At 35.0% G+C, this 26,440-nt stretch overlaps 3 protein-coding genes across 6 annotated transcripts; all 3 read right to left on the bottom strand.

Moving 5' to 3' along the window:
- Positions 1–5,454: 5,454 nt before the first annotated feature.
- Positions 5,455–6,446, bottom strand: LOC6046249. The gene is made up of 2 exons (XM_001863441.2): positions 6,209–6,446; positions 5,455–6,135 (listed from the first exon to the last, which is right to left on the bottom strand). Exons 1-2 carry the CDS (start codon positions 6,328–6,330, stop codon positions 5,793–5,795), a joined length of 465 nt encoding a protein of 154 aa, XP_001863476.2. The 5' UTR covers positions 6,331–6,446; the 3' UTR covers positions 5,455–5,792.
- A 4,775-nt stretch (positions 6,447–11,221) lies between these two features.
- On the bottom strand, positions 11,222–16,986 carry LOC6046251. 4 transcript variants are annotated; one of them, XR_005278819.1, is made up of 6 exons: positions 16,727–16,986; positions 16,198–16,654; positions 15,755–16,132; positions 15,532–15,666; positions 11,795–12,137; positions 11,222–11,742 (listed from the first exon to the last, which is right to left on the bottom strand). XR_005278819.1 is itself a non-coding variant. In XM_038265334.1 (3 exons), the coding sequence occupies exons 1-3, from the start codon at positions 16,837–16,839 to the stop codon at positions 16,112–16,114; spliced, it is 591 nt and encodes a 196-aa protein (XP_038121262.1). In that variant the 5' UTR covers positions 16,840–16,986; the 3' UTR covers positions 15,693–16,111. The 4 variants fall into 4 exon arrangements, 1 of the variants encoding a protein (XP_038121262.1); XR_005278820.1 differs by lacking the exon at positions 15,532–15,666; XR_005278821.1 differs by lacking the exons at positions 11,222–11,742; positions 11,795–12,137 and adding an exon at positions 13,504–13,816.
- A 4,606-nt stretch (positions 16,987–21,592) lies between these two features.
- Positions 21,593–22,970, bottom strand: LOC6046252 (galectin-6). The gene is made up of 3 exons (XM_001863444.2): positions 22,527–22,970; positions 22,090–22,457; positions 21,593–22,031 (listed from the first exon to the last, which is right to left on the bottom strand). The coding sequence occupies exons 1-3, from the start codon at positions 22,619–22,621 to the stop codon at positions 22,024–22,026; spliced, it is 471 nt and encodes a 156-aa protein (XP_001863479.2). The 5' UTR covers positions 22,622–22,970; the 3' UTR covers positions 21,593–22,023.
- Positions 22,971–26,440: the final 3,470 nt, after the last annotated feature.

The raw sequence follows: 26,440 nt of genomic DNA, 5'->3' as shown, positions 1-26,440 counted from the left end.
ATACCAAACCATGTTATTCCAAGGGTAAAATAATACCTCAAAATAAAACCATTTCAATTCCAAGTTGAGGTCTTCTGGATTTTTGAACATTGCTTGAATACCAAAACTTGGTATTGCCATGGTTTTAATTTTAGGTATTCCCGCGCCCTTGGAAAATCATATTTTGGTATTTCTGTGGTCTTTCACATACATGATTTTGGTATGATTTCATGGTATTTTACCATCTATTACTGGGCAACCAAGAGCACATTATGGTCGCTGGTATTTGAACAAGTAATACCAAAATTTGGTATTTTCATACCATGTTTAGTGCAGCAGTTGCAGTTAGTGAAAAAACGGAAATTATTCATATGCAACAGCCAAATCTACTCACCTGATGATTCCATGTTGTTATTAGTGATATTCTTCACCACACCGAATGCATTTGTCATTGATGAACGGCCTGTGCTTGAAGTTCTTGAAGCTTCTGAAAAATAACAAGATTGAAAAATAAGTATTATTAAAATGAAACTGAATTGAAATTCACCAAAATTCATTAATCTGTCGATTGACTCGTTTTTCAAAGTATTTGGTTATCCCGACTTAGAGATATTTCAACGTTTTTGAAAAAAATATTAGTGGGTATATCACATTAATTTTAAAAATCATCTTTAACATTTTTGGGTTTCAAGTCATTTTAGCGCAAAATTAATCAACTCGTAACAAATTTCCCATAGTTTCAGAGAAAATTGATGAAACCTTTCAATATTCAAATAATACCAAAATGTGCCATCCTGACTTAGAAAATTTTCCACAATTTCATGTCATTTCTATAGGGGGTATATCAAAAATGTTTAAAATCAAGTTTGAAATTTCCGGTTTTGAATGAAAGCATTCGCTTTGAGACATCATTTTAGTGCAAAATTAATTATTTTGTTGTTGATAAAACACTTTAATACCAAAATAATACCAAAATGTGCCATCCTGACTTAGAAAATTTTCCACAATTTCAAGTCATTTCTGTAGGAGGTATATCAAAAATGTTTAAAATCAAGTTTGAAATTTCCGGTTTTGGATGAAAGCATTCGCTTTGAGACATCATTTTAGCGCAAAATTAATTATTTTGTCAAAATTGGTCAAAATTTTCCCATAGTTTCAGAGGAATTTGATAAAACACTTAAATACCAAAATAATACCAAAATGTGCCATCCTGACTTAGAAAATTTTCCACAATTTCAAGTCATTTCTATAGGGGGTTTATCAAAAATGTTTAAAATCAAGTTTGAAATTTCCGGTTTTGAATGAAAGCATTCGCTTTGAGACATCATTTTAGCGCAAAATTAATTATTTTGTTGTTGATAAAACACTTTAATACCAAAATAATACCAAAATGTGCCATCCTGACTTAGAAAATTTTCCACAATTTCAAGTCATTTCTGTAGGAGGTATATCAAAAATGTTTAAAATCAAGTTTGAAATTTCCGGTTTTGAATGAAAGCATTCGCTTTGAGACATCATTTTAGCGCAAAATTAATTATTTTGTCAAAATTGGTCAAAATTTTCCCATAGTTTCAGAGAAATTTGATAAAACACTTTAATACCAAAATAATACCAAAATGTGCCATCCTGACTTAGAAAATTTTCCACAATTTCAAGTCATTTCTATAGGGGGTTTATCAAAAATGTTTAAAATCAAGTTTGAAATTTCCGGTTTTGAATGAAAGCATTCGCTTTGAGACATCATTTTAGCGCAAAATTAATTATTTTGTCAAAATTGGTCAAAATTTTCCCATAGTTGCAGAGGAATATGATAAAATACTGTAATACCAAAAGAATACCAAAATGTGATGTTCGATCATTGGCAAATTCTGCAATTTTGCAATATCAAAACAATATCTTAAATTGGTATGATACCACATTTTGCTCTTGCATAATCCTTAAGACAAATTTTAAAGGGTCCAGGAATACCAAAATTTGGTATTGATACCAGAGAAAGGTATTATTACGCATTTCCCTTGTTATTTACCCATGCTCGGGACCTTTTGACATTCTCAGAACTCCAAAATTCGATTTCAATCCTTGAGATATTCAATAAAAACCGAAAAAAAACTCCGTGCACTGTTGTCACTTTGATATGAAAGGAAGCGTTCTTTTAATACGTAACGTAAAAAAATATGAATGAATTTTTAAAAAAATTTATGGAGCGTAACAAGGCCTCTGCTCTTCCAACTGAGTTACATAATAAAAGAACATTCCCAAAGAAGTTTCAATCTTTTCGTGCTATCTTGACACATCCTGGAAACTGATGTAAGTGCGACAACTGGCCAAAGGGATTTCAGGTCAGATCGCGTCTGACACACGTACACGTACATTTGCAATTATAACTCGGGACACCGGCGACCATATTCAACCAAACTTCAGGTTCAGGACAATGCACAGAATGGTCAACCAAACAAAACGTGTTTTTGTCATTGTTTACATTGCGTGCTCTTTTTTTTATTCAAGGTCTAACATTAAAACGCATTTTTCTCGGAACGTCAAAAAGCGACGTGCGACAAGATAGCACGACAACGTCGTCCCAAGGGAAACCACTAGATCGTCGATACTGTATTTTTATTGCACTTTTAACACTCAAACGCTCGGGTAGTAATTTAACCCCTATTTTTTTCTTTAAAATCTCATAACTTTTGGAAGAATTGACCATTTTGGATGCTTTCGGTTGCAAGAGATCCAGATTTGTCTATATTTTTAACTATCAGATGGGGGACAAATATGGTCCACTTTAACCGGAGATATTCCGGATTCCGTTGAGGTACCTCGGCCCTCCTATTTGGGTTTTTGTTTAATATAACAAAATCTATTCCACAAAACAAAGCCGGTAATTAGGCAAAACTTCAAGGCATCATCCTTATACATCATCCTGCATAGATATATGACATGGTCAACGACTTTGGGCACCGAAACAGGTTCCAACCGGAAACGGTTCACTGGGCTGATGTCGATTGGTGCCCAACTGAAACCGGAACCGGTGCCCCGTAGAACTTAACAATTATTTTTGCAGGATGATGTATAAGGATGATTTCCGGCTTTGATTTCCGTAGTAACTAGGGCGTCCAATTTTCCCGGGTTTTGAATTTCCCGGGAAACGGGAAAAATATTTTTGAAATCCCGGGAATTTCCGGGATCCCGGGAAATTTTTTAACGGTCATTAAATCTACGTATTCATTAAATCCAATGTGATTTAAATTATTTCATATTAATAATCTTAAAATTATTAATATTTTTTTATCAGTCTTTTCATGATAAATGCTTTAAAAAAAATCATCGAAACTGTAAAAAAAAGAAACGAAAACAAAAAAAAATTAAACTTTCCAATTTAAAATTTTAGAAAAGTTTATAATTTCATGTTTTACATAAAACATCTTTTACATATTTTAGAGCAATAAATTTGAAAATCGGTGTACCCATTGTTTATCAAAACATGATGCGAAAAATATTGGCTTAGTTCGTTACTATTGTCCTTATTTACTCCAGATGCCGATGTTTGATGAAAAATAATTAAATATTTTTTCCTAGTTTGATATCATCACTAAACGTTAATATTTGTAAAATAAATAAAATTTAACGAAGAATGTTTACAGCGCTAGACATTTGCGAATCCATTCATTTTTTTAATAATTTTCTTTTATAAGCCAAATAAATGTTGATATGTTCCGAATACAATTTTGCTAATGCTTTGAAATTCTTTTCGATTACTAACCAAATCTGAGTTTCCAGACCAAAAATTGATTTTTATTATCAATTTCGGTCTTGTTCTTTTTTTTTTGTGGTCTTGTTTGAAGGTTAAGTATTTTTCTTAAAAAATATGATTTAACCCTCTAACGCCCATGGTTACTCCAGAGCACCACTAACTTTTGTCTTCAAAATTGAATTTCTCTACAACCATGCATTTTTTTTCAATCTGGTTCAACCTGCATTAGTTTATATAGAATCTTAACTTATAACCATTAAAATTTCATCCAATTCGGTCGATCCAACTACGAGTAATAGTAAAAAACGTAAAAAATCTCGAATTTGCTCTGGGCGGGAAGGGGTTAAAAAATGTATCTAAAAATATTAGAATTTTAAAAATCTGATAATATAGCAAGTTGTGACTATTATTACAGCCTAAAATCTATCTCCCCATACTTTCAAAATTAGACAATGAGTTGCTGAGGTACAGCCTTGCAAAGAAAAAAAATTCTAGAGCAACTTTTGAAAAGTGCCCTTAACAATTAGAAAACAAATAGCGAAACAACCGGTAACTAACTATTAAGCAAAACAACAATAAAAAGCTGTTATTTCACACTTAAGATTTTATGAAAAATTTACCTAAAGCTTGGAATTCGCAAAATAGTTTCAACTGTCAAAATGCTAATTTGCCAAAATTTACAAACTTTTATAAGCCCCCAAAAAAAAGTTCCTTGGCCGAAATAAATAGACATGCATTTTTTTGTTTGACCATTAGGGTGACCTACGCGGTACCAGGGTTGTCCAAAAAAATGGCAATTTTCGCAAAAAAAAAAAAAACAGTTTATTCAAAAAATCATCTCCGCGCCATTTCATCCGATTTTAGTTGTCTTAGGCGCAAAAGAAAGGTGATTAGTTTGGCTCTTTAGGGAAGCTAGTAAGAAGTTTCAAAAATGTAGCTTAACATTTGAAAATGTCAAATGAAAACATAAAATGCTCTTTTGAAGGTCTCGGGACAATAGAGTCTATGTCTGAAAATATTTTTTTGCAATTCCGTCGTGAAACTACTTACTTTTCCTGTCATTCTTGAACGACGAAATAGCCTACTTTTCTGTACCAAAAATAGCAGAATCGAATAGCAACACTTTTCAAAATAAATGCTGAAAAGTTCTACTTTTCAGCACTCAAATGGGTGCTGAAAAGTAGAACTTTTTAGCACTTGTTTCGAAAAGTAACACTTTTCAACATTTTTTTGATTTAAACGATTTATTGACAAAATACATGAAAATTTGACATAACATTTCACTCAGTGTGTGTTTTTTGGAATTGCAAAAAATGTTGTATGGAACTCGTTGCAAAACTTGATTTTTTTAGCACTCTTCGTATTTATCCAACTCGGTGAACCTCGTTGGATAAATGTACGACTCGTGCTGAAAAAATCTTCTTTTTGCATCTTGTTGCATAAACTACTATTTCGAAACAAGTGCTGAAAAGTTCAACTTTTCAGCACCCATTTGAATGCTGAAAAGTAGAACTTTTCAGCATTTATTTTGAAAAGTGTTGCTATTCGATTCTGCTATTTTTGGTACAGAAAAGTAGGCTATTTCGTCGTTCAAGAATGACAGGAAAAGTCACAAACTGGCATCTTTGGTCATAGGAAAGACCGCCACAAAGTTTAAGGCAAATATAAATAAATACAAATCAATTTCCAAAATTCGAGTTTTCTCACCATACTAAAAATATTTGTTTTTGCTGACAAAAAAAAGTTTATTTCAAGTTATTATATTTGGTGTAACAATTATTATGCATAAATAACGCGCTCTGCTTTAATAACATTGAATAAACTATTCTAACTAGAAAGCGCATCACTGACTGAAGTGTCATAATCGCTTTTGACTTTTCTACATGTAGCTGGGTTTTTCAAACGGCAACAAACCTCTCTAAACAAATTTCGCTAAAACGTGACTTTGAACTGCTTGGCGCGCAGGCGTGATTCATCCCGTCACTTTCTTCGCGACTAAAATAGATCGAGGAGAGACAAACACAAGCACAAACACACACACGAATACGCTTCTTCAATCTGATCAATCGGACGGATTGGCGTACCGCAGCGTTATCTCCTCGACCCGTGCTATATCGTCCCACAGTTCGACGTAGTGAATCTGCTCGATCGGATAGCGATGCTCGAGCTCAAACTGGGGCTGCTGCTGCGTGTGGTCCAAAAACGCCTTAATTTCGTCGAAGCCAAAGCGAAAGATTAGCGTAAAGTTCGGCGTGTCCCCCGAGTGCTCCCACTCCCACTCGCTCCAGTGTTCCTCGTCCCAGGTGTCGTTCCGGCTGCACTGAACCACCCCGCGACCGTCCAGGTGCATCCCAAAGTGGTACACGATCTGGGCCGGATCCGGAAAGCAAAAGTTGACGGAGAATCTACAGGAAGAAAAGAAATGCGCGCCATTGAGTTGTGAAGCAAAAGTTACGAAATAAGTTCGCCCTCACTTACCTCTGTGCGTCATCGCATAGGACACCTTTGACGATTATTTCGTCACCGATCGTGGGTTTCCGGGGCAATTTAAGTGCGAAAACGCACTTTTGCATCTCCAGGGTGGTGTTTGTTTCCGGCATTTTCACTATCGCGTTGTCTAGTTGGTCCAAGTGTAAGCAGAGAATAGTTACTGGCGTTGCTCGCGCTCTCACTGCTCCTAATTGCTTGATAGTCACACTCACCGGGGAGACTAAACAAACCGACAGGGACGGGACGAATTTGTGAACCATGTTGGTTCTATTCTGCTTGTGGTCGCATTAATGGCTCATATGCATTTTCTACTCTATAATGCATTATTGAAAAATACGAAATCTAAGATTATTTTACAAACTTGAATGAATCCAACTTTTCGCTCTGCACTGCTTATGTTCAAAAACTTTAAAAATAAACAGCCTAATTTGATGCGAAATTGTAGAAAAAGATTGAGAAAGGTCAAAAAATTAATATTACGCCCGTTTGAAATGTTAGTCTTGATTCTAAAAATAATCAAAATATTGTATTCGAAAAGATTATAAAATTTCACAAATGTTTTATTTTTCAACATTGAAAATGGGACCATGATGAGAAAATGAGGAAATGTTTGGATGAGACTTAAAAAACTTCAATTTTCTTTTTCTTGAATTCGCTTCATCAACAAGAGGTAAAATCTTCTCTTTGGTAATTTGATTGGAAATTTTGTGAACTTTTCAAAAAAAAAAAATCAGGAATGGACAATCATGGACAATATTTTGCAAAAATGAACAAAATATTGGCTAAATCTTGAAAACTGTGCATTTTATCAAAAAAGTTGAGTCATTTTTTCACCAAAAATTATTATTATTATTTTTTTTTTTTTTTCAAAAAACACAATAACACGAAGTCGTAAAGTTCGTCCTTTCCAAAGGGCAATTCACTTCTAATATTGCACCAATATGAAGCCAATATTGGAGTCGATACAGTATGCAAGCTAGGAATACTGCGCGAGTATTATGCGCGTATGATATTCACGCTGATATTTGGTTAGATATTACCTCATATGTGACGATTATGGGGTCTATATCGACAATACGGTATGCAGACAATGAGAATATTAGGTGCGTATGATACGCGTATGCAGTATACTCGAAGTGATTAACCCCTAGGTCCATACTAAAATATAAAAAAAATACTAAAATATCAATGTCTCAAGATTTTTTTGAAAAAAAGGCATTTTTTCCCGTATTAGTTTTTATATAAATCCTCATCAATACCTACAACTTTGCCAAAGGATGTAGTAAAAAACTGTTCATTAAGGATGTTTTTTAAATGATGTTTAGATTTTTTTTGAAAAATATTTTCAATGTTTTTTCATGTTTCATTCATTCATGTTTAAACATGCTTGTTTATACTTCATATAAGCTCTGAAGGTGGCTTAAAAAACCAAAATAGGCCCAAAAAACAGGGGGCAACAAATTATTGATCAACATTTTAATTTTCATTTACATTAAAAAATCGATTGTTAACTATTGAGCAACATGGTTTAACGCAAGTTTAACGTTTATTTAGGCCGTTAAAAAAATTACTTAGATTTTTTAAACGAATTCGATAGTTGAAAATCGATAAAGTTTAGATCGGTAAACCATCTGTCAAAATAAAAAAAAAATTATACACTTTATTACCAAATTTCGGTTATTATTTACCGGATTCGGCAATTTTCGGTTTACCTAATTGTTCAGCAGTTCAAAATTCGGTAAAATCTAAGTGTGTATGTCCCTCGACTTAAGTCAGAGGGTAAAAAATAAAAAAGTAAAAAATAAAAAATAAAAAGATCCTAACAAATGCAACACCTGCACAGTTGTTTTGCAATAAATATCCAAAATATTTAAATATTGACAAAAACATATTTTTCTACGAGATAAAAAACTAAGTGTTTGCGGTGCTGTAAATTGGGATGAAAAAATATATATACAGTGAAACCTTCTTTTACGCGGTGCGTTACGTTTTTCTAATTTGTCGATTTCTCTGAAACAACGCAACATTTTTGCAATGTTTTAAAAGCAATTTGTAGGTTTACAAATCGCTTTTTAAAGCTTGCAAAAATATCGTATGGTTTAAGAGAAATCTACGTAACAAAAAGTGTAACGCTACCGCGTAAAAAGAGGTTTCTCTGTATTTTAGATCGAGCCAAAACATGCTAAATTCAATGCAGAAAAATGCTTTCCAGAATGTTTTCAGCTGATTAGAACTCTACTTTTATTTATGCTTTTTTTTAATCCTTCTTCACAGAGAAAAAAGAGTTCCGAAAATTGCGAACAAGCGTTCATGAAAATGGGAACCACGAACAAAGCGTTCAAATTTCATGATACGATTTTCAAAAACGTACCATGGCATTTGAACACTTTGTTCGTGGTTCCCATTTTCATGAACGCATGTTCGCGATTTTCGGAACTCTTTTTTCTCTGCACAGAAAAAAATATGTGAATTTACTTGACACGTAAAAAATGAATTACATGTAAACTCAGTTGATGTAAACGTGAGATTCGACGTAAACGGTTGAATCACACGTAAAATCATGTTTTTACGTATAATTTGTTGCAAATTTACATCAAATTGCATTTAAATTTAAATGTTTAATGACGTGCAAAAGTGTTACATCATAAATGATGTAACATTCGGAAATATTTTTTTGTGTGTGTGTTGTCGGATAAATTTTGAATAATATTTGGACTAGGGCGTCCAATTTTCCCGGGTTTTGAATTTCCCGGGAAACGGGAAAAATATTTCTGAAAACCCAGGAATTCCCGGGATCCCGGGATTTTGTTTAACAGTCATAAAATCTATATTTTCATTATATTTGTTATGTTTTCAAGCTTCAAATCATAGAATCAGCTCAATTATATTAATTGGTAATAATCTACACTTCAATCTAAGCATAGACGACAGCTTTTAAATAGCTTAAGAGGTTACATATATGTAAATCTGCATAAATGTCAGAGGTTGGTATGAGAACACATTTGTACTTTTTTAAATCTATTTTCAAGACATTAAAATATATATTTTCATCTATCAACAAAATAAATTTGAAAACTTTTGGTAATTAACAATTTGAAGTTGGCAGTTTAAAAAAAACGGGTGCCACGATATCTTAACACTGCTTTGACCAAATCGGCTCAAAATTTTGGTGAACACTCGTTAAACTGGTTCCGTGTGCCTGACGAAGGCCGATATTCAATAAAGTTTATTTTTAAATAAGATAAAATATATAGATAAATTCAAAAATCGGTTTTGTGAGTCTTCTCCCCAATTTCAGCCAATTTGGTCCATCCTATCTTGAGAAAAAATGTTCATGTAGCTTTGCGCATGTCAAAATTGTGTGCTTAAATCGTCTCTTACTCAGTTTAATAATGAAATATCTTCATGAAACTTTCAGAAGTGATCATCTTTCAAGTGGATTTAATAAATTTTCTGTAATAAGTTTTTTTTTTTGCATTTTCTACATGTAAGTATCCAAATTAACAATATATATTTTTTTGTTTCTCATTCTGCTTTGGCCAACTAGGGAAAACCGGGACTAAAGTCTGAATAGTTTAATATATTTTTTCCAATTTTTAAAATTATTAATATTCATAAATGTAATAAGCAGTCTTTAAAAAAAGAGAGATTAATAAAACAATATTTAAAGCACTAGGAATTTTATGAATCTGTAAACTAAAATTTAACAATTTTCACTAATAAGCCAAATAATTGCTGATATATGCCAAATACAAATTTTAATGCTTTTAAATTCTTTTCGATTATTTTGTATTCAACTACGTAGGGGAAATTCTCGTATCTTTGGCAGGTTAAGCTCTCGCTCCTAACTCCATCCAATTTGCTGATTTTCACTATTTAAACAACTAATTTTGCAAAACTTTTGGTAGAAACTTGCTTGCTCACTTCTTATTAAGTTATTTATCACTCGATTTCAGTTGAAAACGCTTTTAATTAGCTTTAATTGTATGTCAAAGTTCTGACCTGCCAACATTAGAGGCACGCTGGAATTAGATGCTGTTCTCCTACTTCTGCAAAAAAAATATTTCCGGGCCAAACTTTGTTTTTTTTTCAATTTCGGGAATTCCCGGGACAAATTATAAAAAAAATCCGTGGATTCGGGAATTCCCGGTTTTGGAAAAATCCCGGGATTTTTGTCCCGGGAATTCCCGGGATGGACGCACTAATTTGCACAGTTTTAATCGAATAAAGATCTTTTTATATATTTTGAATTTTGAGAGCACAGTTTAAAAAAAAGCAAAAATTGTAGAGTTTTTTTCCCCTGAATTCATTGATATTTTTCAAATTTGTAATGATGAGGGGCATGGTCGATTTTTCATAACAAAAAAATATCTTCGATTGCATTTATGCCCAACTCCCAAAATTTGTGAAAACCTATTTTTACACAATTTAATTTTTTCATTTCAATTCATATTTTCCGCAAATTTTTTCAAACCAACACAATTTCGTTAAAATGAGATGAATTTCATGAAAGCGATCGATTTCGTAGAGAACGTTGTATACACAAAAAATTGATTGAGATTAAACAATTTAAAAAATCCTCAAAAGTAATTATTTGATATACCATTTTCTGAACAACACTACATTCAACAGTTATATGTAAATTGTATTGATTTTAGAAAAGTTTGTATAGTTAAAAATTATTATCTGTCAGCAAATTATAATGAAAACATCAATCCACCTTTTTTTCAGAAAATGATGAAATTTAAAAAAGAATAAAGTTTTTTAACATTTCATATAACGTGTCAATCGGCCAGTTATGCGTAGATGAAATCTCAACGTTCACAACAGACAACAGGTGGACTATGCTGAGCTGAGAGAGAAAGAGCAAATTGTGGGGAGAGACATTTTTGAGCGTCTGCCGACAAATTTCCGAGAAGTTGTATTTGGACGCTGCCGTAATAACAAACGACTATTTGCTGATAGTGCGGAACTGAGAAAGACAAATAAACGCACGCTTTATTTAGCAGCTGGGTTTTTTTATTTACTCTCAAAATTTTGAAAATAAGGCAGTTTGAATAAATCAAGATTACCTGCTTAAAAAAAACCTTTTGGAAAGGACCTTTTCATAAATTAAACGAGAATGGTTAGGCACTGCAATACTGAATTTCTCAGGTCACAAATTGTCAACTCACTTGTGCACTTATTCAACCTCGTTGGTGTTAAACTTCAGCTTTATCTCTTTCACCCAGTTGATATCGTCCATCAGCTCAATACTGATGATCTGCTCCAGTGGCACCCTGCTTTCAAACGTTTCAAACTGTTTTTCGCCATCCACCAAAATCCAAATCTCATCCCCACTCAGACGAAAGGTAATGTCCAATGTGGCATCTTCGCAGGACCACTCCTCGGGTTCGTGTTCCTCCCAATCCGGCAGGGCGTCGTCTTTGTAGCCCTGGAAAACCTCGTGACGACCCTCCTCGTGAAGACGCACCCCAAAATGGTAGGCGATTCCCGATCCAAAGCGAAAGTTAACTGAAAAGCTATTGAGACATTTAGTAAATTTCACAACATCAAAGTTTCTAGAATTCTTACCAAGTGTCCATGTGCTGTAAATTTCCCTTCAGCTCCAGTTCGTCTCCATCGCCGAGGGTCCGCCCAATCGGGTGCATTTTGAACGAACAACTTTCCATAAAATTCGGCATTTTGTCTGCTCGACGGTCGGAACTCTTCTGGCGAGAATGGCGCTAACTGTGTGTAGTAGGTCGCGGTACTGGAGCTTCAAGAATCTCCGCACCAATTCATAGTACCATTCATTTTATTAGTTTCGCAGGAAGAGATTAAGTGTGAGAGAGAGAATGTTTGTGGTTCATCGGGCGTTGAGTGGTAATACTCGAGTGTAAGTTTACTCTTCCTTATTCAAACATAGACATCAGGGCTTGGGAAACACAATGTAGAGAATTTTATTGAGGTTCTTGAATTACGGACTCAGTTCACTACATCAATTGATGTTTAGGGAGTATTGCATACATCAATCTATCATTTCGTAGAAAAGTTACTTTCTATTGCAAATCCATAATTTTGTCGAAAGTAAAAAAAAACAACTTAATTCACTTATTATGTGGTTGACACCTTTCTCACTTTTTACCAAAACTGGGTAAAAAAATTTTAGCTTTTTATTTTAGAGCAATTCCAGCTCAAATCAGGATTTTTTCTGGTACTTTTGTATCCGACCCTCTCCGATTTCAATGAAACTTTAAAAACATGTTATGCTAGGCCTATATAAGCCATTTTTGTGTATATGGAGCCAATTGTACTCCAAAATAACATTTGAGAAGGGCGTAAGGTATTTAAATATTTTTGTATTTTGTAATTTAAAAATTACTGTATCTCGAAGCCGTTGAGTCGTATCAAAAAGTGGTCAAAGACAAACTTGTAGGAAATTGGAGGGCTTTCTCACTGAAAAAAAAAATACACTGAAACAAAAATACACGCCACATCTATGAGATTTTTTGATTTTTAAGTCTTAAACTTAAATTTAAAGGTGATGTCCCGATTTTTTTTTCGTTCAATTTTTTTGAGGAAATAGCCTAAGATGTTACAAAAAGACTGACGAAAAATGCAGGATGGTATGTCTCTCCTAAAAAAATACCAAAATCATTTACTAAAACTGTTTTTTTTTTGAAAAGTGGTCTAAACGTCAAAATTTTTGAAAACCGGTAGTGGGAATCGATTCTCCAGACAATTTTACATAAAAGTCTCCATATTGACCATTGTCCTATATCCAATCCGGTTTTAAAAATGAAAATGTTGTAAAAAAAACGAGTTTTTGGTGGTTTTTGGCAATTTCTATATGACAGACTTGGTTTTTCAGTCTCGTAAATATTTTTACAGGAAAGCTTGTCCAATTTCCCATAAATTTGCTTTTGACAGCTTATTGATTTATGTCGTTTTTATATTTACGTAATCAAATTTACTATCCTGGTTTCTACCACACTGAAAAAAAAGTCTGTTTTCAGTTATAAGCAATGTAATTAAGCTTATATCTGTAAGCCCTTACATTTCTGATTTGAGCTGAAATTGCTCTTTAAATTTAAATCAAATTGGGCAATTTTCAGTTTTCGCAAAATCATTATTTTTTTTTATTTTTAGATAATTTAGAAAATCCTATCATAAACCAAACCAGCCTTAAAAATGTTGCCATACCGCTACATTTTTTTTTTTTTTTTTTTTTTTTTTTTGAGAAAATAACACTGACCTACAAATATTTACAAAAGACTACGTATTCTCAACTCGAGGGTTAGCATGAACTTTGGGGATCCCGGAAACTCGTGCGCTCTAAATTTTTCATACTTATTTATCCCGGGTCGAATGGGTTTTTTACAAGCTTTGTATGGAGAATTAGGGCGGTTCATCGTTGTTGCATACAATCCCAAAATTGCATGCAATATGTAGGAGTAGCGAACCGCACTAATTCTCCATACAAACTTTGAAGAAAAACCATTCGGTGGCATTCGGGGTCTGAATATTTTTTGCAAAATTTAAAATAAAAGTGTTTCGAGGGCACCAAGTCCATGCTTCTCCTCGATTTGAGCCTGCGCAGAATTTAGTTGGTCGCTGTAATGCAAAAAAAAAAATGTTTTTTTTGGTCTTTTTTTCCATTACTTTGGTTGCTGTTATGAAGTTGAATTTTTATTTTGAATGACTTGTTATTTTTCATATCTTTCTGAACTTTCTTATTTTAAAAAACAAAAAGTGCAGTAATTATAATTGCAAAAACTTTTCTTCATTTTTTTACAACCCCTTAAACACCCTTTAAATATGATTTTTATGTAAAATATTTACGTAACTTCAACTCAACCGCTTTTTTAACCTACACAGTAAAACAATTTATGGTTATATTACATCTTCTACATTAGGCAAGAAAAAATGTGTAATTTTACCACTTTTCTGGTGTAATGTCACTATTTCTAAATTGAGGTAAAATTACATCAGAAAAGAGGTAATATTGATCATGTCAAAATAACACCTTGCAAATTTAAACATTTTTTTACTGTGTAGTAGTCTGTTATTGTTGGAATGTTTGTACACATGAGTTGTATAATGAACATTTTAGCACTCTTTCTTGGGTTATGAAAAGCAGGCCGTTTTGTAAATTAAGGACATGAAATTTGAGTAGTTTCAAAACGAGGTTGCAATCGATTTATTATAGCACTATTTTGAGGTCTGAAAAAAATAAAAACGCATTTAAAATAGTTTCATAAAGTTAAACTTTTCAACCTTCACTGTGAAGACAGTGCTTAACCTCTTGTGACTCATGCGGGAATGATTTTTTTTTGCAATTCCGTGACTATTCTTGCCATTTTATAGTAACGAAATGGCCTACTTATCGTGACCTAAATTTAAAAGTGATGAAAAGTTCATTATAACACTCATTTGGTGCTGGGAAGTTAAATTTGTCAGCACTTGGTTCGAAATGTTATGCCTTTCGACACTTTGTTTTGGATATTATAAAATGACATACCCCGTCGGAGATTTATACGTAGAAAGTTATGTTTTACCGGCCTGAATCAGAATCTATATATTTGAAAATATTCTATAGGTGAAAATTGCGTTTATCAAAATTTTAAGGTTTTTATTTCTTGGGATTTTTAATTGATCTGGCCTTATAGGTGGATCGATCTCTAAAAAATATTTTTTATTGCAAATTTTTAGAGAAATATCTCACCTTTATAACGCTGTTTAGGGTTTGTAAATCCGATATGATTGTCAAAAGATATATGTACCACTTTAAAGACAACCATATTTTGGATGATTTTTTAGTGGCAAACATGGTCCCAGGTTCAAGGCTAAACGAAGTTCTCAAATTTCTCTACAAATTTGTAATAAAAAGTAATTTTCAAAAATCGATCCTCCTATAAGGCAAGATCAATTCAAAATATGTACCAAAAATCAAAAACCTTGAAATTTTGAAAACCGCAATATTCACCGATAGAATATTTTCAAATTTATAGATTTTGATTAATGCCGGTAAAACACAACTTTCTATTTATAAATCTTCGATGGGGTATCTCGGTGTATAGTACTTTGTTCCAGCCTCACCGTGCCATACTGGTACATATTTTAGTGTGTAATATTACAAAAAGTTTCATAAAATATTGCAAAATTTATTTTACACGCTGCTGGATCACTACTGATTGTTTGAGAATTCGAACTCCGCATAGCTAATTAATAGTCTTTCACTAAAAAAAAATTTATTGTTTTATTGCTTAGACCTGGTTCCGTTTTTCGCCTCCATCAACTCTTCACTTATTATGTTGTGCTCTACTTACATTCACTTCCCCCAACATAGTTGCAAATTCTCACTGAATTATTCACTTTATTGATCCATTCCCCACACTTCAGGACGATGACTCTTCTGAACCACTTGAATCACCTGAATGTGGTGCTGTAATCCATTCGATTCCCTCGAAAAAAAAAATCCACAGCCGGCTCGAGTAAGATAAAATCAGCATTTTTATTGCACTAAAAACAGCACTTTTAAGCTATACCTACTTCCATAAAAGCGTATACAACAAGGTGGTGCTTGATGAATCTCTGCATATATACTTAATACCTCTTAATACTGCGGTGGCGGCGGCGTCCAGCACGTGAGTCGCGACATCATTATGCGTGTTTGTACGTGTGACTGCATGTGTGCAGGTCGAAAAAGATGAATGAAAGAGATTGGTGATGTGGGGGAAGTCCGCTCGTTTAAAGTACGCGACAGATCCAACGAGTGCCGATGAAGCTGAGAGAAATGCAAATATGTTTGCAGAGCGTTTTAAGTTGTTAATAGATAGGGTACAGACAGCTGGAATTCCGATGGCTCACGAAGCGCGCGCGCCAAAGCTTTCCAACCGTTTGGTTGTTCTAAGTGCCGTTACGAATCATCTGTGAATGGGTTTTAAATTGTGATTAACGCCGCTGCTGCCCACTCGGACCGAACCAGGACTTACATTCTTGAAACGGAACGTCACTTCTTCGACGAATTCGACGTCGTCCCACAGCTCGACGAGCCGGATTCGCTCCAGCGGAACCTGATACTCGAACTCGTACTCGGGCGCCTGGTGGGTGTGATCTACAAACACCCGGATGGTGTCGTGGTGAAACCGGAAGATCAACGTAAACGGCCGCGTCCGGTCTCGGAGCCAACGGTTCGGTTCCCGAACCTCACGCTGCCAGACCACGTTCTTCCAGTTTTGAACAACCACACTTTCGTCCTCGTCGTCTTCGCCGAAGATGGTCTTGAAGTGGTACGCAATGTAGGGCGAGGAACTCTTGGCCGCTGGTCCCACCAGCCTGCCACAACAACCCTGACCTTGTGCTGCCACGGTGGACTCCGCAACGGACGCTGGTGCCGACAGGGACTTGTGGACGGGCGGAGGCGTCGGCAGAATGAAGTTGATTGAGAATCTGTACACACACGAATCACAGAGTGATAACACATCTTGAACAACCTTTAATTACACTCCCCTCAAAACTTACACCTTGGCGTTGGGCTTGAGCCGCGCCTTGACAATCACTTCGTCCCCAATTTGGGGCTTCTTTGGGAATTGCGCCGAAAATGGACGCTGCTCGCTGTTGATGGGACTGTTCATAGCGACGACGCGTCTCTTGGAACGATCCGACAGCTGTGGTTGCACTCGCGACTCTCTCGGTACTGACCGGGCCGGGTAGGTTCAGGCAAAGGTGAGCGCGAAACTGAACAAAAAAGGGGGGGTTCACCCAGAGAACGTCACAAGGTATGGCAGTGTAAGTTGGCTGTTGCATGTTGAGCAATTTACATCTGATTTATTTTTTCCTAATTGCCATCTAATTATGCTTGGTGGCTGTTAAGCGCGGGGGACACTGCGTGGGAAACGAAGGTTCCAGGAAGAAAGTTTAGTAGGGAGCTTTAGTAGGCGAATTCTTAGACAAGTCCTTTAATATTTTCTACCTAACAAAACAAATTTCTGTGAATTGAAATATGTTTTAAAATGCATAAGATCTTTTTTTTCGGTTTACATGTAAATCGGCAAAAATGTCAGATGTTGGTTTGAGCACACACTTCAAAATCTGTTTTCAGGGCATTAAAATATATATTATACAAAACAAATTTGAAGACATTTCTGGAGCAACACGAGAAAAGGGCGGATAAGCATTTTGACAACTGGAATTATTTTGTAAATTCCGAGCCAACAGGTATTTTTTTCACAAAACTTGAAATGTTAAACAAAAGCTGGCCTTCCCAGCTACCTTTCAACACTGCGGGGTTTGTTAAATAGTGATCTGTTGGCTGAGAATTTTCAAAACAGTTCTGGCTGTCAAAATGCTTATGCGCCCTTTTCAAATGTTGCTCCAGATTTGGTTGTATCATTGCGGAGATGTAGCGATTTGAAGTTAGCAGTTTAAAAAAACGGGTGCCACGACATCCCAACATTGCTTCGACCAAATCGGCTCAAAATTTTGGTGAAGACTCGTTAAACCGGTCCCGTGTGCATGACGAAGGCCGATTTTCAAAAAGTTTATTTATAAAATAGATAAAAATATTTTTATGTTTTTCATTTAAAATATCGTTTTTGATTTTTGTATTTTTTGAAAATTCAAAATTTCAAATTCTGCCATCGTCAAGCACACGGGATGTGTCTTGGGAGTCTCCACCCTAAATTTCAGCCAATTTGATCCGTCCCATCCCGTAAATCAACTTGGTATTCAGAGAAAAAAACGCTCAGAAAGTTTGCTTTGCGCATGGCAAAATTCTGAGCTTAAACCGTCTCTAACTCAGTTAAATCATGAAATATCTTCATGAAACTTTCAGGAGTGATTGAAAATTATCTTTAAAGCGGATTTAATAAATTTTCTGTAATATGAAATTTTGTGATTTTCTACTTGTATGTAACCCCTTAAGAGTAATAGCTACGGCTTAGTTTTTTTTTGCAATATCAGTTATTATAAATTCAAAGTTTTCTCCCATTGAAAATCAAAGCAATTTCAGCCAATGAGTCCTAAAGCCCTATGTTAACTGTTTAACGAAAAAAAAACCATCTCTGATCACTTTTTTTTATTTTTATGCAAAAAAAAATGACAAGACAACATTCAACTATGGCCCCTTTGGAACGAGCTGTCAAGAAGGATGCTATCTGTCAAGAAGGGCCGTGAAGTTATTTTTTATAAATTGAATGCATTTTAAACTCTTTGCGGTCGTTCAAAGGGTCATCGTACTCAGAAAAATAAACTTTATCGTTGTGAATTTTTTTAACCAATTTAAGCATGATTCTAGGACCCAATTCAAAGTTTTTTCTTCTCTCAAAAATCGAAAATATTGAAAGGGAAAAATAATCATAACCGATTGTAAACTTATAAGAATACATTATATTACGTTATTTTTGCATTTTCAAAAAAAGGGGACACGTTTGAAGTTTTAAAATTTTCACTGATATTTTGCGATTTTTTGATTGCATAACTATTACAATTTATAAAGCATTTCATGATATTCTATGCTCCAAAGTTTTGAAAGTTAAGCTTAAAATTTCAAACACAGACATAAACTTTGAAAAAAATTTGCAACGGCCTTATCAGAAATAAAAGTTATCCATTATGTTTGATTTTTTTCATTCAAAAATGTATGGAAATTTTAGTGCGCACCTTTGCCCCGCAAATTTCTTTTTAGGAAAAATGTTGGTGAAGAATAAGAATTGGCTAGGCTAAACACTAGTTAATTTGTTTTCAAAAATTTCGTGAACCTGAAGTTGTGTAAACTTCACGTATTAGATCAAAATGAGCATGAGCATGAGCATGAGCATGAGCATGAGCATGAGCATGAGAGACCACCCATGGTTGTCCTTCTCCGTTGCTGAACAGGACCGTAATATCCTATCAACACAACTTCACGTATTAGATCAAAATGGCCCAAAAGTGTCTTTGCTCAATAACTTTCACAAATTTAAATTTTTTCACTTTATTTTTGTAAATACATAAAATTGACCCTAAGACAAGTCAAAACCCCAAATATGAACTTTTTAGGTTGAAATTAAGTATTTAGAAGGCTGGTGCGCACCTTTGCCCCGTACTACTCTAACAAACTCAGCATTTTACAAAAAATATATTTTTTATAGGATTTTTTTCGTTAAAACGATAAGTTTTAAACATCTTTAAAACTATAAAAATAATTATTTTAATTTATTTATTCTTTTACAATTCTAAAATATTATTTTAACTTTTTTTTTATTTTGCGGGACTTATCTGAGTGACCGACTGGATACAATTCGGAATAATATCGAGTTAAATGTTACATTTTAATAAGTAGATGGTTGTAAACTTTCCGATGATAAATCCAAAATAAAATTTATAAAAAAAAACATCAGGAATATTTTCTATCTGTATTTCCAGTTTTATCGGGCATCCTGGCAACGACTTATTTCGTTGCCATGATCAGTGCTGAAAATGTCAGGAGTCAGGACGCGAAAATCGGCGACGCTGACACGATTTTTTTAGATCCATTAACTGAACCGCAAAACCGTGACATAAACAAACCCGGCGCAGTCGTGAGTGCCCTAGCTCATTGAGCAGCTGCAATGCAAGGCAGTAGTTGACCAACGCTCATTCGACGTTGCACGCACACACATAGAGAAACCAGTTTTTACACTAAAAGTTTGTAGTTATGCGTGGAAATGTAATTTTTAAAATAAGTTATGGTTGTTTTAAGCGTTTTGCACCATTCAATTGTTTAAAAATAGTAAAAATAGTGTTTAAAGAGGATTTTACGAGTCAGTCATATGACACGAATTATTGGGTGAGTGTAGCTCATTTATTCACGTCTCTCATTCTCCAGCAGCCGACCGACACGAGTCAGGCGGCAATGGTTGAACAGATACAGTAGGCTTACAGTCACATGCTAGCAGTGAACTGACATTTCGGTTTGCTTCATGTGTACGCTGGGTTGGAAACTTTTTGCAGGCCTGGCCATGATGTTATGTTCAAAGATATTTTCATGCAATATCTCAGCAAAAATCTTTCAACAAGTTGCTCAGCTAGTTACCGTGACTTTGATTCTTCTTTTATTATGTACTTTAACTATAATTTTTAGAATAAATTTTAAAAACAACCTATGAGTCATGGGTTTCCTTTGCAAATATGATCTCTTGAAAATTTTATTTAGATTTCATATTATTGAAGTAGTGATTTAAATATTTCTATATATTGATGTCTTTGTGAAGGGAGAGTTCAATATGCTCTCCATCCGCATTGACTATTTCATATAACTCATGTCCTTTTTCTTCTTTTGATCTCCCTATCATCTGTCTCTTTAATGTCCTTTTGAGGGGATCGTTCGATCCATCCGCATTGACATACTATCTTTTCGTTTTCTTCTTTTCTTTGTTATTTTCCTTGTTTTTCATACTTACCACCAGTCTTTGTGAGGAGATACTGAGCTAGATTTGCTCTCCATCCGCATTGAGCTTTTCTCGTCTATGATTTATCTTTTTGTAAGTAGTTAGAATCAGAGCCAGATTGGATTGAGGAGCGAGCATCAGGGCAGTTGACAGTATGCTGTAATGGCGGAGACTGGATTCCACATCCAGTGGAAAACCAAAACTACGTTACAAGGGAAAATAGTTTAGTAACTGTATAATATTTAAAGATTGTCTTTTTTTTACATCGATTGACTTCTGTCAGTTTTCAGCTATCTGCCGTGCCCTTTTAGGCACCCTGTTGGGCCCTGTTTTTTTAGATTTGCCATACTTTCTTTCGGAGTAGTTGGAAGTTGTCATTCTATCAAAAAACTTGCGGATCCGAGCCAAAATGATTTTTTTAGGCATACAATTTTATGGGGTCGTCTAAACTTTACATTTTTAGCAAGGAATTATAAAATCCCAACCCAAACCGAATGCAACTAACTTGGCTCAAAAAAAGTTTGTTATGTAACACGTTCAGGCTGTTCTAGCTGGCTTCGATTGGAAAAACAATTAAAATAAAAACGAACATTTTCAAAACCCATATGAAATAAATAAGAATACTGACCAGCCTCACTGACAATGACGCAGCGTTTCAATACCAAGAACTACCAATTCGAAATACACTCTTCATCTTCACCAAACACGCACATTCTCCAATAATATTTTACCAGAAACACTTGCTTAAACCAAGCCCCTTGTGTAGAAGCAACCAATTTGTTTGACTTTGAACGCACGCTTTTGGCGCGGTCGCACGGTGTTTCATATTCACTCACAGTTTATTTCTTCGAACTATCAAACTCATTGCCGTTTCCGCATTCCTTTCGGTATTTTCCGAGTATTGAGTACTTACGCCAAACTCACGCAACAAATATCCCAGTTTCTGGAGTACTTTCTTTCACAACAAATAGAGTCGCGATTCTCGGTATCAATATTGTTTGGTTTACTCTTAGCCTACTATGCACCTATACTCTGTATAGTTAGTTGAAGTCACCTTGGATTCCTTGGACACACACACATTTACTTAATATCGATAAGACTGATAAGATTGCGATTTTGTAAAAGCGCATTGGTTTGTGCAATAAGGCTGGCTGGCTTAAGGCGGTCGTGATTCACAACTTTGCTGCATAACGTTAAGTACCCACCCCTGCGCGGTACTTAAGCTGGCTCAGGCTCATGTAAAATGACTAGAAAACGTGACGTTTATAGCTGCTGCTCTGCTTCCAGACTTCGTTTAAGGCATCGTGATTGAGAGGTGAACACGGATTTATCCTTTCCTAAATTTATTGTTACAGTGTGGTTGCGAGGAATTTTTGCGATGATTGTTTTACCAGCAAATAGCGCCATCACTCAGCGATCTAAAAATAAACATTCTAAATTTTCCAAAAATAAACGCAATCTCCGTCTAGCGTTTACCTGCATTCCGGTATTTGAACGCGATCTCCTCCACGTACTCGATATCGTCCCACAGTTCGATCAGCGTGATGGCCTCCACCGGCAACTGGTGGCCAAACTCGTAGTCCGGCGTGTGCTGCGTGTCCTCGGCGAACACTTTGAACACTTCTTCGTGGAAGCGGAAGATCAGGGTGAACTTTTCGTTTCGGTCCACCATCCAGTAGTTCTCCTCGACGGTTTCCGCCTGCCAGACGCTGTTTTTCCAGTTGTGAATTACGGCGCTGCTGCCGTCGTCGTGGAAGATCGTCCGGAAGTGGTACGCGATGTGGGGTGGCGACTGGCCCTCGGGAACCTGTGCCGGTCGGGGCAGGCAGAAGTTCACCGAGAAACTTTAGAAAAAAAAGAAAAGTTTACAATTCATTCTCAGAGTGGAGGGGTGGGGGGCAAAGTGCACTTACTTCCTCGCGTCACTTTTTAATTTGCCTCTGATAAGAATCTCGTCACCGTACTCAGGTGTTCGAGGCAGCTGAGCTGTGAAGGGGCGTTTACTCATTGTGATCGATAACCCGCGTTTTTTTTTTCGGGTGTGTTTAGACAAACCCAACCAGCAAAAGCTAAACTTTCAATTCCAAGAAAAAACTAGGCCATCCACTAATCACGCACAGCCCAAACACTACCCAAAACAGACCGACTTCAATGGGCGTACTAACAATACTGGCATACAGCCGAGGAAGCCCACGATAAGAGACCATAAAATGTGTGTTGTATTGGACCACCTGTGCTCAAACTGTTACAATACAGACACACAAAAAGCCATTGAATAGGTCACGTTTCACGCTGCATACGAAAGTTACTCTAGCAGAAATGCCTTCAAAAGGTTCCTACAGTGAGCAGTGTACTGAGGGGGTGGTATGGGAGGGAAATATTTGTTTTGGTTTTTCATTCACAACGGTACCAATACAAACGAAGCAAGCGAGTAGAAGCAGCATTATGCCCACCCAAGTGGGTGGTGCGTTGGAATGCTGACAGACGTGGGGCAGTGGTCCCAGATTGATGAGTCTGGTTCATTTGATTATAAAATAGTTTCAGCTGTTTTTGCCAAATTCATACTCAAATTGAATTGTAATTCTTTTTTTTTCTGAAATAATAAATTTATATATTAATAGTTAATCAGAATAATACTAGATCTATTGCTATTGAAATTAACTCATCAATAGTTCTTGCTTTAAAACATAAAAAATCAAAATACTGTTGAGTACACTCAACCCCCGGTCACTTTTTCGTTTGACACATTTTTAGTTTGTACCCCGTTGGTTGGTCAAAGTCAAACTAAAAAGTGACGAACTGTCACTTTTTACTCGCCGCTCACGCACACTGTCAAAACAAACGTTTGGTAGTGTGTGTGAACTCCGTGTATTAATAAAAGGGGTGTCAAACTAAAAAGTGACCGCGTTCGTTTGACAACAGTTGGTGTCAAACCATCGGGGTTTGAGTGTAATTGAATACCTGTAACAGAAAAAAAGTAAATAAACCAATCTTACACAAAGTGAGTTCTCTGATGGTGTATCTTTTTGAGCATCTAAAAGCATTTAACCTTCATCAGTTTTAAACTTCATCACATAATAGCATTTGCCGACCCTGCCTCAAACTGCGTGCCAATGGTGCCAATCCCACCCGTTAAATAGAAACGCCCACCGTTTCGTTTCGTTTTTGAGAAGCAGATGTAGGGGAAATCTACCCATTTTAATCCTAATAAGCGGTCGTGTTTGAATGATGCTGGATAATCTAGAGTCTCCCTTGAATTTTACTAAAACCAAGTACACCTACGAGTAGAGCAAGTTTTTGTGAACATTTCTGTTTATTTTCACTTTCACTAAAAGTTATTCTATTTCTTTACCAAGCATTTAACAAAAAAAAATTCCCAAGGGTATTCTAATCGAGGCGAATGCATTGGCCACGCCCATTTTTCTAATATCGGCTTAGTTCTTTTTTCTTCCAACACTCTGTCGAGTGTTGCCATTTGCGCTGACAGTTTTTTTTTTTTTTTTTTTTTTTTTGTATTAAGCGTTTTATTTATGTTCAATCAAACTAATACATGTTACTTCCAACTCCTAACCACGTGGCACTTTACTTTAATTAACTGTACAGAAAAAAAGAGAAAAACAAAACCTCCTAACAAATCCTAAGCTTCCAACAAAAGCTCTTCACCATAGATTCAAGAAATGTTTGAAATGTTTTTTAAACAATTCTCTTTTATTCCACCGCGATTCGCGAATGTGACTTTTCAATTCTTCAATACTTCCGTTTTTACTATTTTGCAAACAATAACACATCGATTCGACAGTCAACCACAATGCTGCTTTTTCTTTACTATTCGTTTCGCTTATATTACAAGATAAAAGCTCATCAGCGTCACATAAAGCTAATTTGAATCTTGTTTTCAAAATTTCGTTAAGCCAGGACCAAACTTTGTTCGAGGAACAGCAATTCTTAATTCTGTGTTCCACACTGTCTGGCACACCGCAGCAGTCACAGTTTGGAGAATCAACTCCCCTTACACCGTGTCGAAACATTTTCGCATTGCATGGAATAATGTCCCGGAGAATCATGAATAAAACAGATTTGCTATCAGATGTAAGAAAATTTTTGTTCGTATTTTCAAAAAGGTTTTGCCAGTTCTTATTCGGTAACTCAATTCGCTTTTTAACTGTTATTTTCATTCTTGACAAAATTGTATCATAAATTTTTTTGCAGGTATTCAAATGAGTTTCATTCGAAAATAAATCTGCATCCTTCAACCATTCCCTAGTATTCCTTGTAATAGTTTTAGTATGAATTTGCTCCAGCATAAATTTATCGATATTAACAACATCATTACTACGCGAAAATAAAATATTTTTTACAAAAAGAGCTTTACATTTTGCTTCAACGTCTATAAGCGATAGACCTCCCTCCAATACTGGAAGGTAGAGTTCCTTCCTTTCTACCTTATAAAACAGTCCTTTCCAAATAAATTTTCCACAAATAGATCGTAATGTGCAAATATGTTTATTTTCCGGTGGAAAAATCTGTGCAACATACCACAATTTCGAAAGAATAAAAGTGTTTAAAATTGTTACTTTTTGAAATAAATTTAATCGTCGAGATTGTTGTAGAATTAAACTCACGATGATACTTTGAATCAAATCTTTATAATTTTTTTCGATGGTTTCAACATAGTCCTTTTTAAAAGTTATTCCTAAAATTTTCATTTCTTCCACCTCTTTAACTTGTTGAGGACCCAATCGACAGCTGTTAAATCTTATAAACTGTGATTTCTTAGAATTTAATTTAATTTTAGAATACACACTGTAGTAGTGTATTAACTGTAAAGTCATATCAAATTCACTATCATCTCTTATAAAAATGTTTATATCATCCGCAAAAGCTACTACTTTAACAAAATTATTATCAATCAAAACACCTTTTAAATTTCTATCAATTAATCGAATTAATGGTTCTAAATATAAAATAAATAAAACCATGCTGAGGGGACAACCTTGCCTTACAGAACTAAGAATAGCAAAGGGTGAAGTCAGAAAACCATTAAATAATACGGATGATGTCGCGTTTTTATACAGTTTGCGTAAACAACTAACAAAATTGTCAGGAAAATTAAACTTCTTCAAAATTTCCCACATAAACTCATGATCAACACGATCAAAGGCTTTTTCCAAATCAAGACTTAAAATTGCTCCTTTAAACTTTTTCGATTTATTTGCTTTTATCAAAACATTTCTTAATAATTTTAAATTATGAATACAAGAGCTATCTTTAACACATGCTGCTTGGCCTGGTCCAATTAACTTTTCTAGAATGGGTTGTATACGATTCCATAGAATTTTTGTGAATAATTTATAATCTGTGTTAAGCATACTTATTGGTCTTTTATTTTGCAAGTCTAACTTATCACCTTTCTTAGGAATTAAGGTTATAATTCCCAACGTAAATAATCCTGGAGGGTACTCTTCGTTAATGTAATAAGTATTAAATAATTTCAGTAAGTCATTTTTAATAATATCAAAACATTGAGTATAAAATTCATAACTGATTCCGTCTGGTCCTGGAGAGGAACGTTTGGATGAAAATCTTAAAGCAGTTTCTAATTCAGACATTTCTATAGGTTTAGCTAAATTTTGTTTTTCAAGATCATCTAAATGCGCAGTTAAAGTGTTTAAAATTTCATCGGTGTTATCGTTCTTTACAGGCTGTTTTTTGAACTTCTGAGAAAAATTATTGAATATTTCATTTCTAAGTAAGTTATAATCTGATGTTTCTCTGCCGTCAATTCGAAGTTTTAATTGCTTGGAGGATGTATTGCGATTGATAAAAG

Source organism: Culex quinquefasciatus, chromosome 3 (genome assembly GCF_015732765.1).
Source record: "Culex quinquefasciatus strain JHB chromosome 3, VPISU_Cqui_1.0_pri_paternal, whole genome shotgun sequence".
Taxonomy (NCBI): domain Eukaryota; kingdom Metazoa; phylum Arthropoda; class Insecta; order Diptera; family Culicidae; genus Culex; species Culex quinquefasciatus.
Note: the sequence above shows the minus strand (reverse complement) of the source record. Positions and strands in the feature narration are given on the sequence as shown.

What these genes read in the sequence shown, in the direction of transcription:
- LOC6046251 (XM_038265334.1), bottom strand. Translation starts at nt 16,839, where the DNA reads ATGAACAGTCCCATCAACAGCGAGCAGCGTCCATTTTCGGCGCAATTC. An exon ending in CTCAAGCCCAACGCCAAGGT is followed by an intron (nt 16,655 to 16,726) that starts GTAAGTTTTGAG and finishes GTGTGTGTACAG; the next exon opens with ATTCTCAATCAACTTCATTC. An exon ending in TGACGTTCCGTTTCAAGAAT is followed by an intron (nt 16,133 to 16,197) that starts GTAAGTCCTGGT and finishes ACCCATTCACAG; the next exon opens with ATGATTCGTAACGGCACTTA.
- LOC6046249 (XM_001863441.2), bottom strand. Translation starts at nt 6,330, where the DNA reads ATGCCGGAAACAAACACCACCCTGGAGATGCAAAAGTGCGTTTTCGCA. An exon ending in CTATGCGATGACGCACAGAG is followed by an intron (nt 6,136 to 6,208) that starts GTAAGTGAGGGC and finishes TTCTTCCTGTAG; the next exon opens with ATTCTCCGTCAACTTTTGCT.
- LOC6046252 (XM_001863444.2), bottom strand. Translation starts at nt 22,621, where the DNA reads ATGAGTAAACGCCCCTTCACAGCTCAGCTGCCTCGAACACCTGAGTAC. An exon ending in TTAAAAAGTGACGCGAGGAA is followed by an intron (nt 22,458 to 22,526) that starts GTAAGTGCACTT and finishes TTTTTTCTAAAG; the next exon opens with TTTCTCGGTGAACTTCTGCC.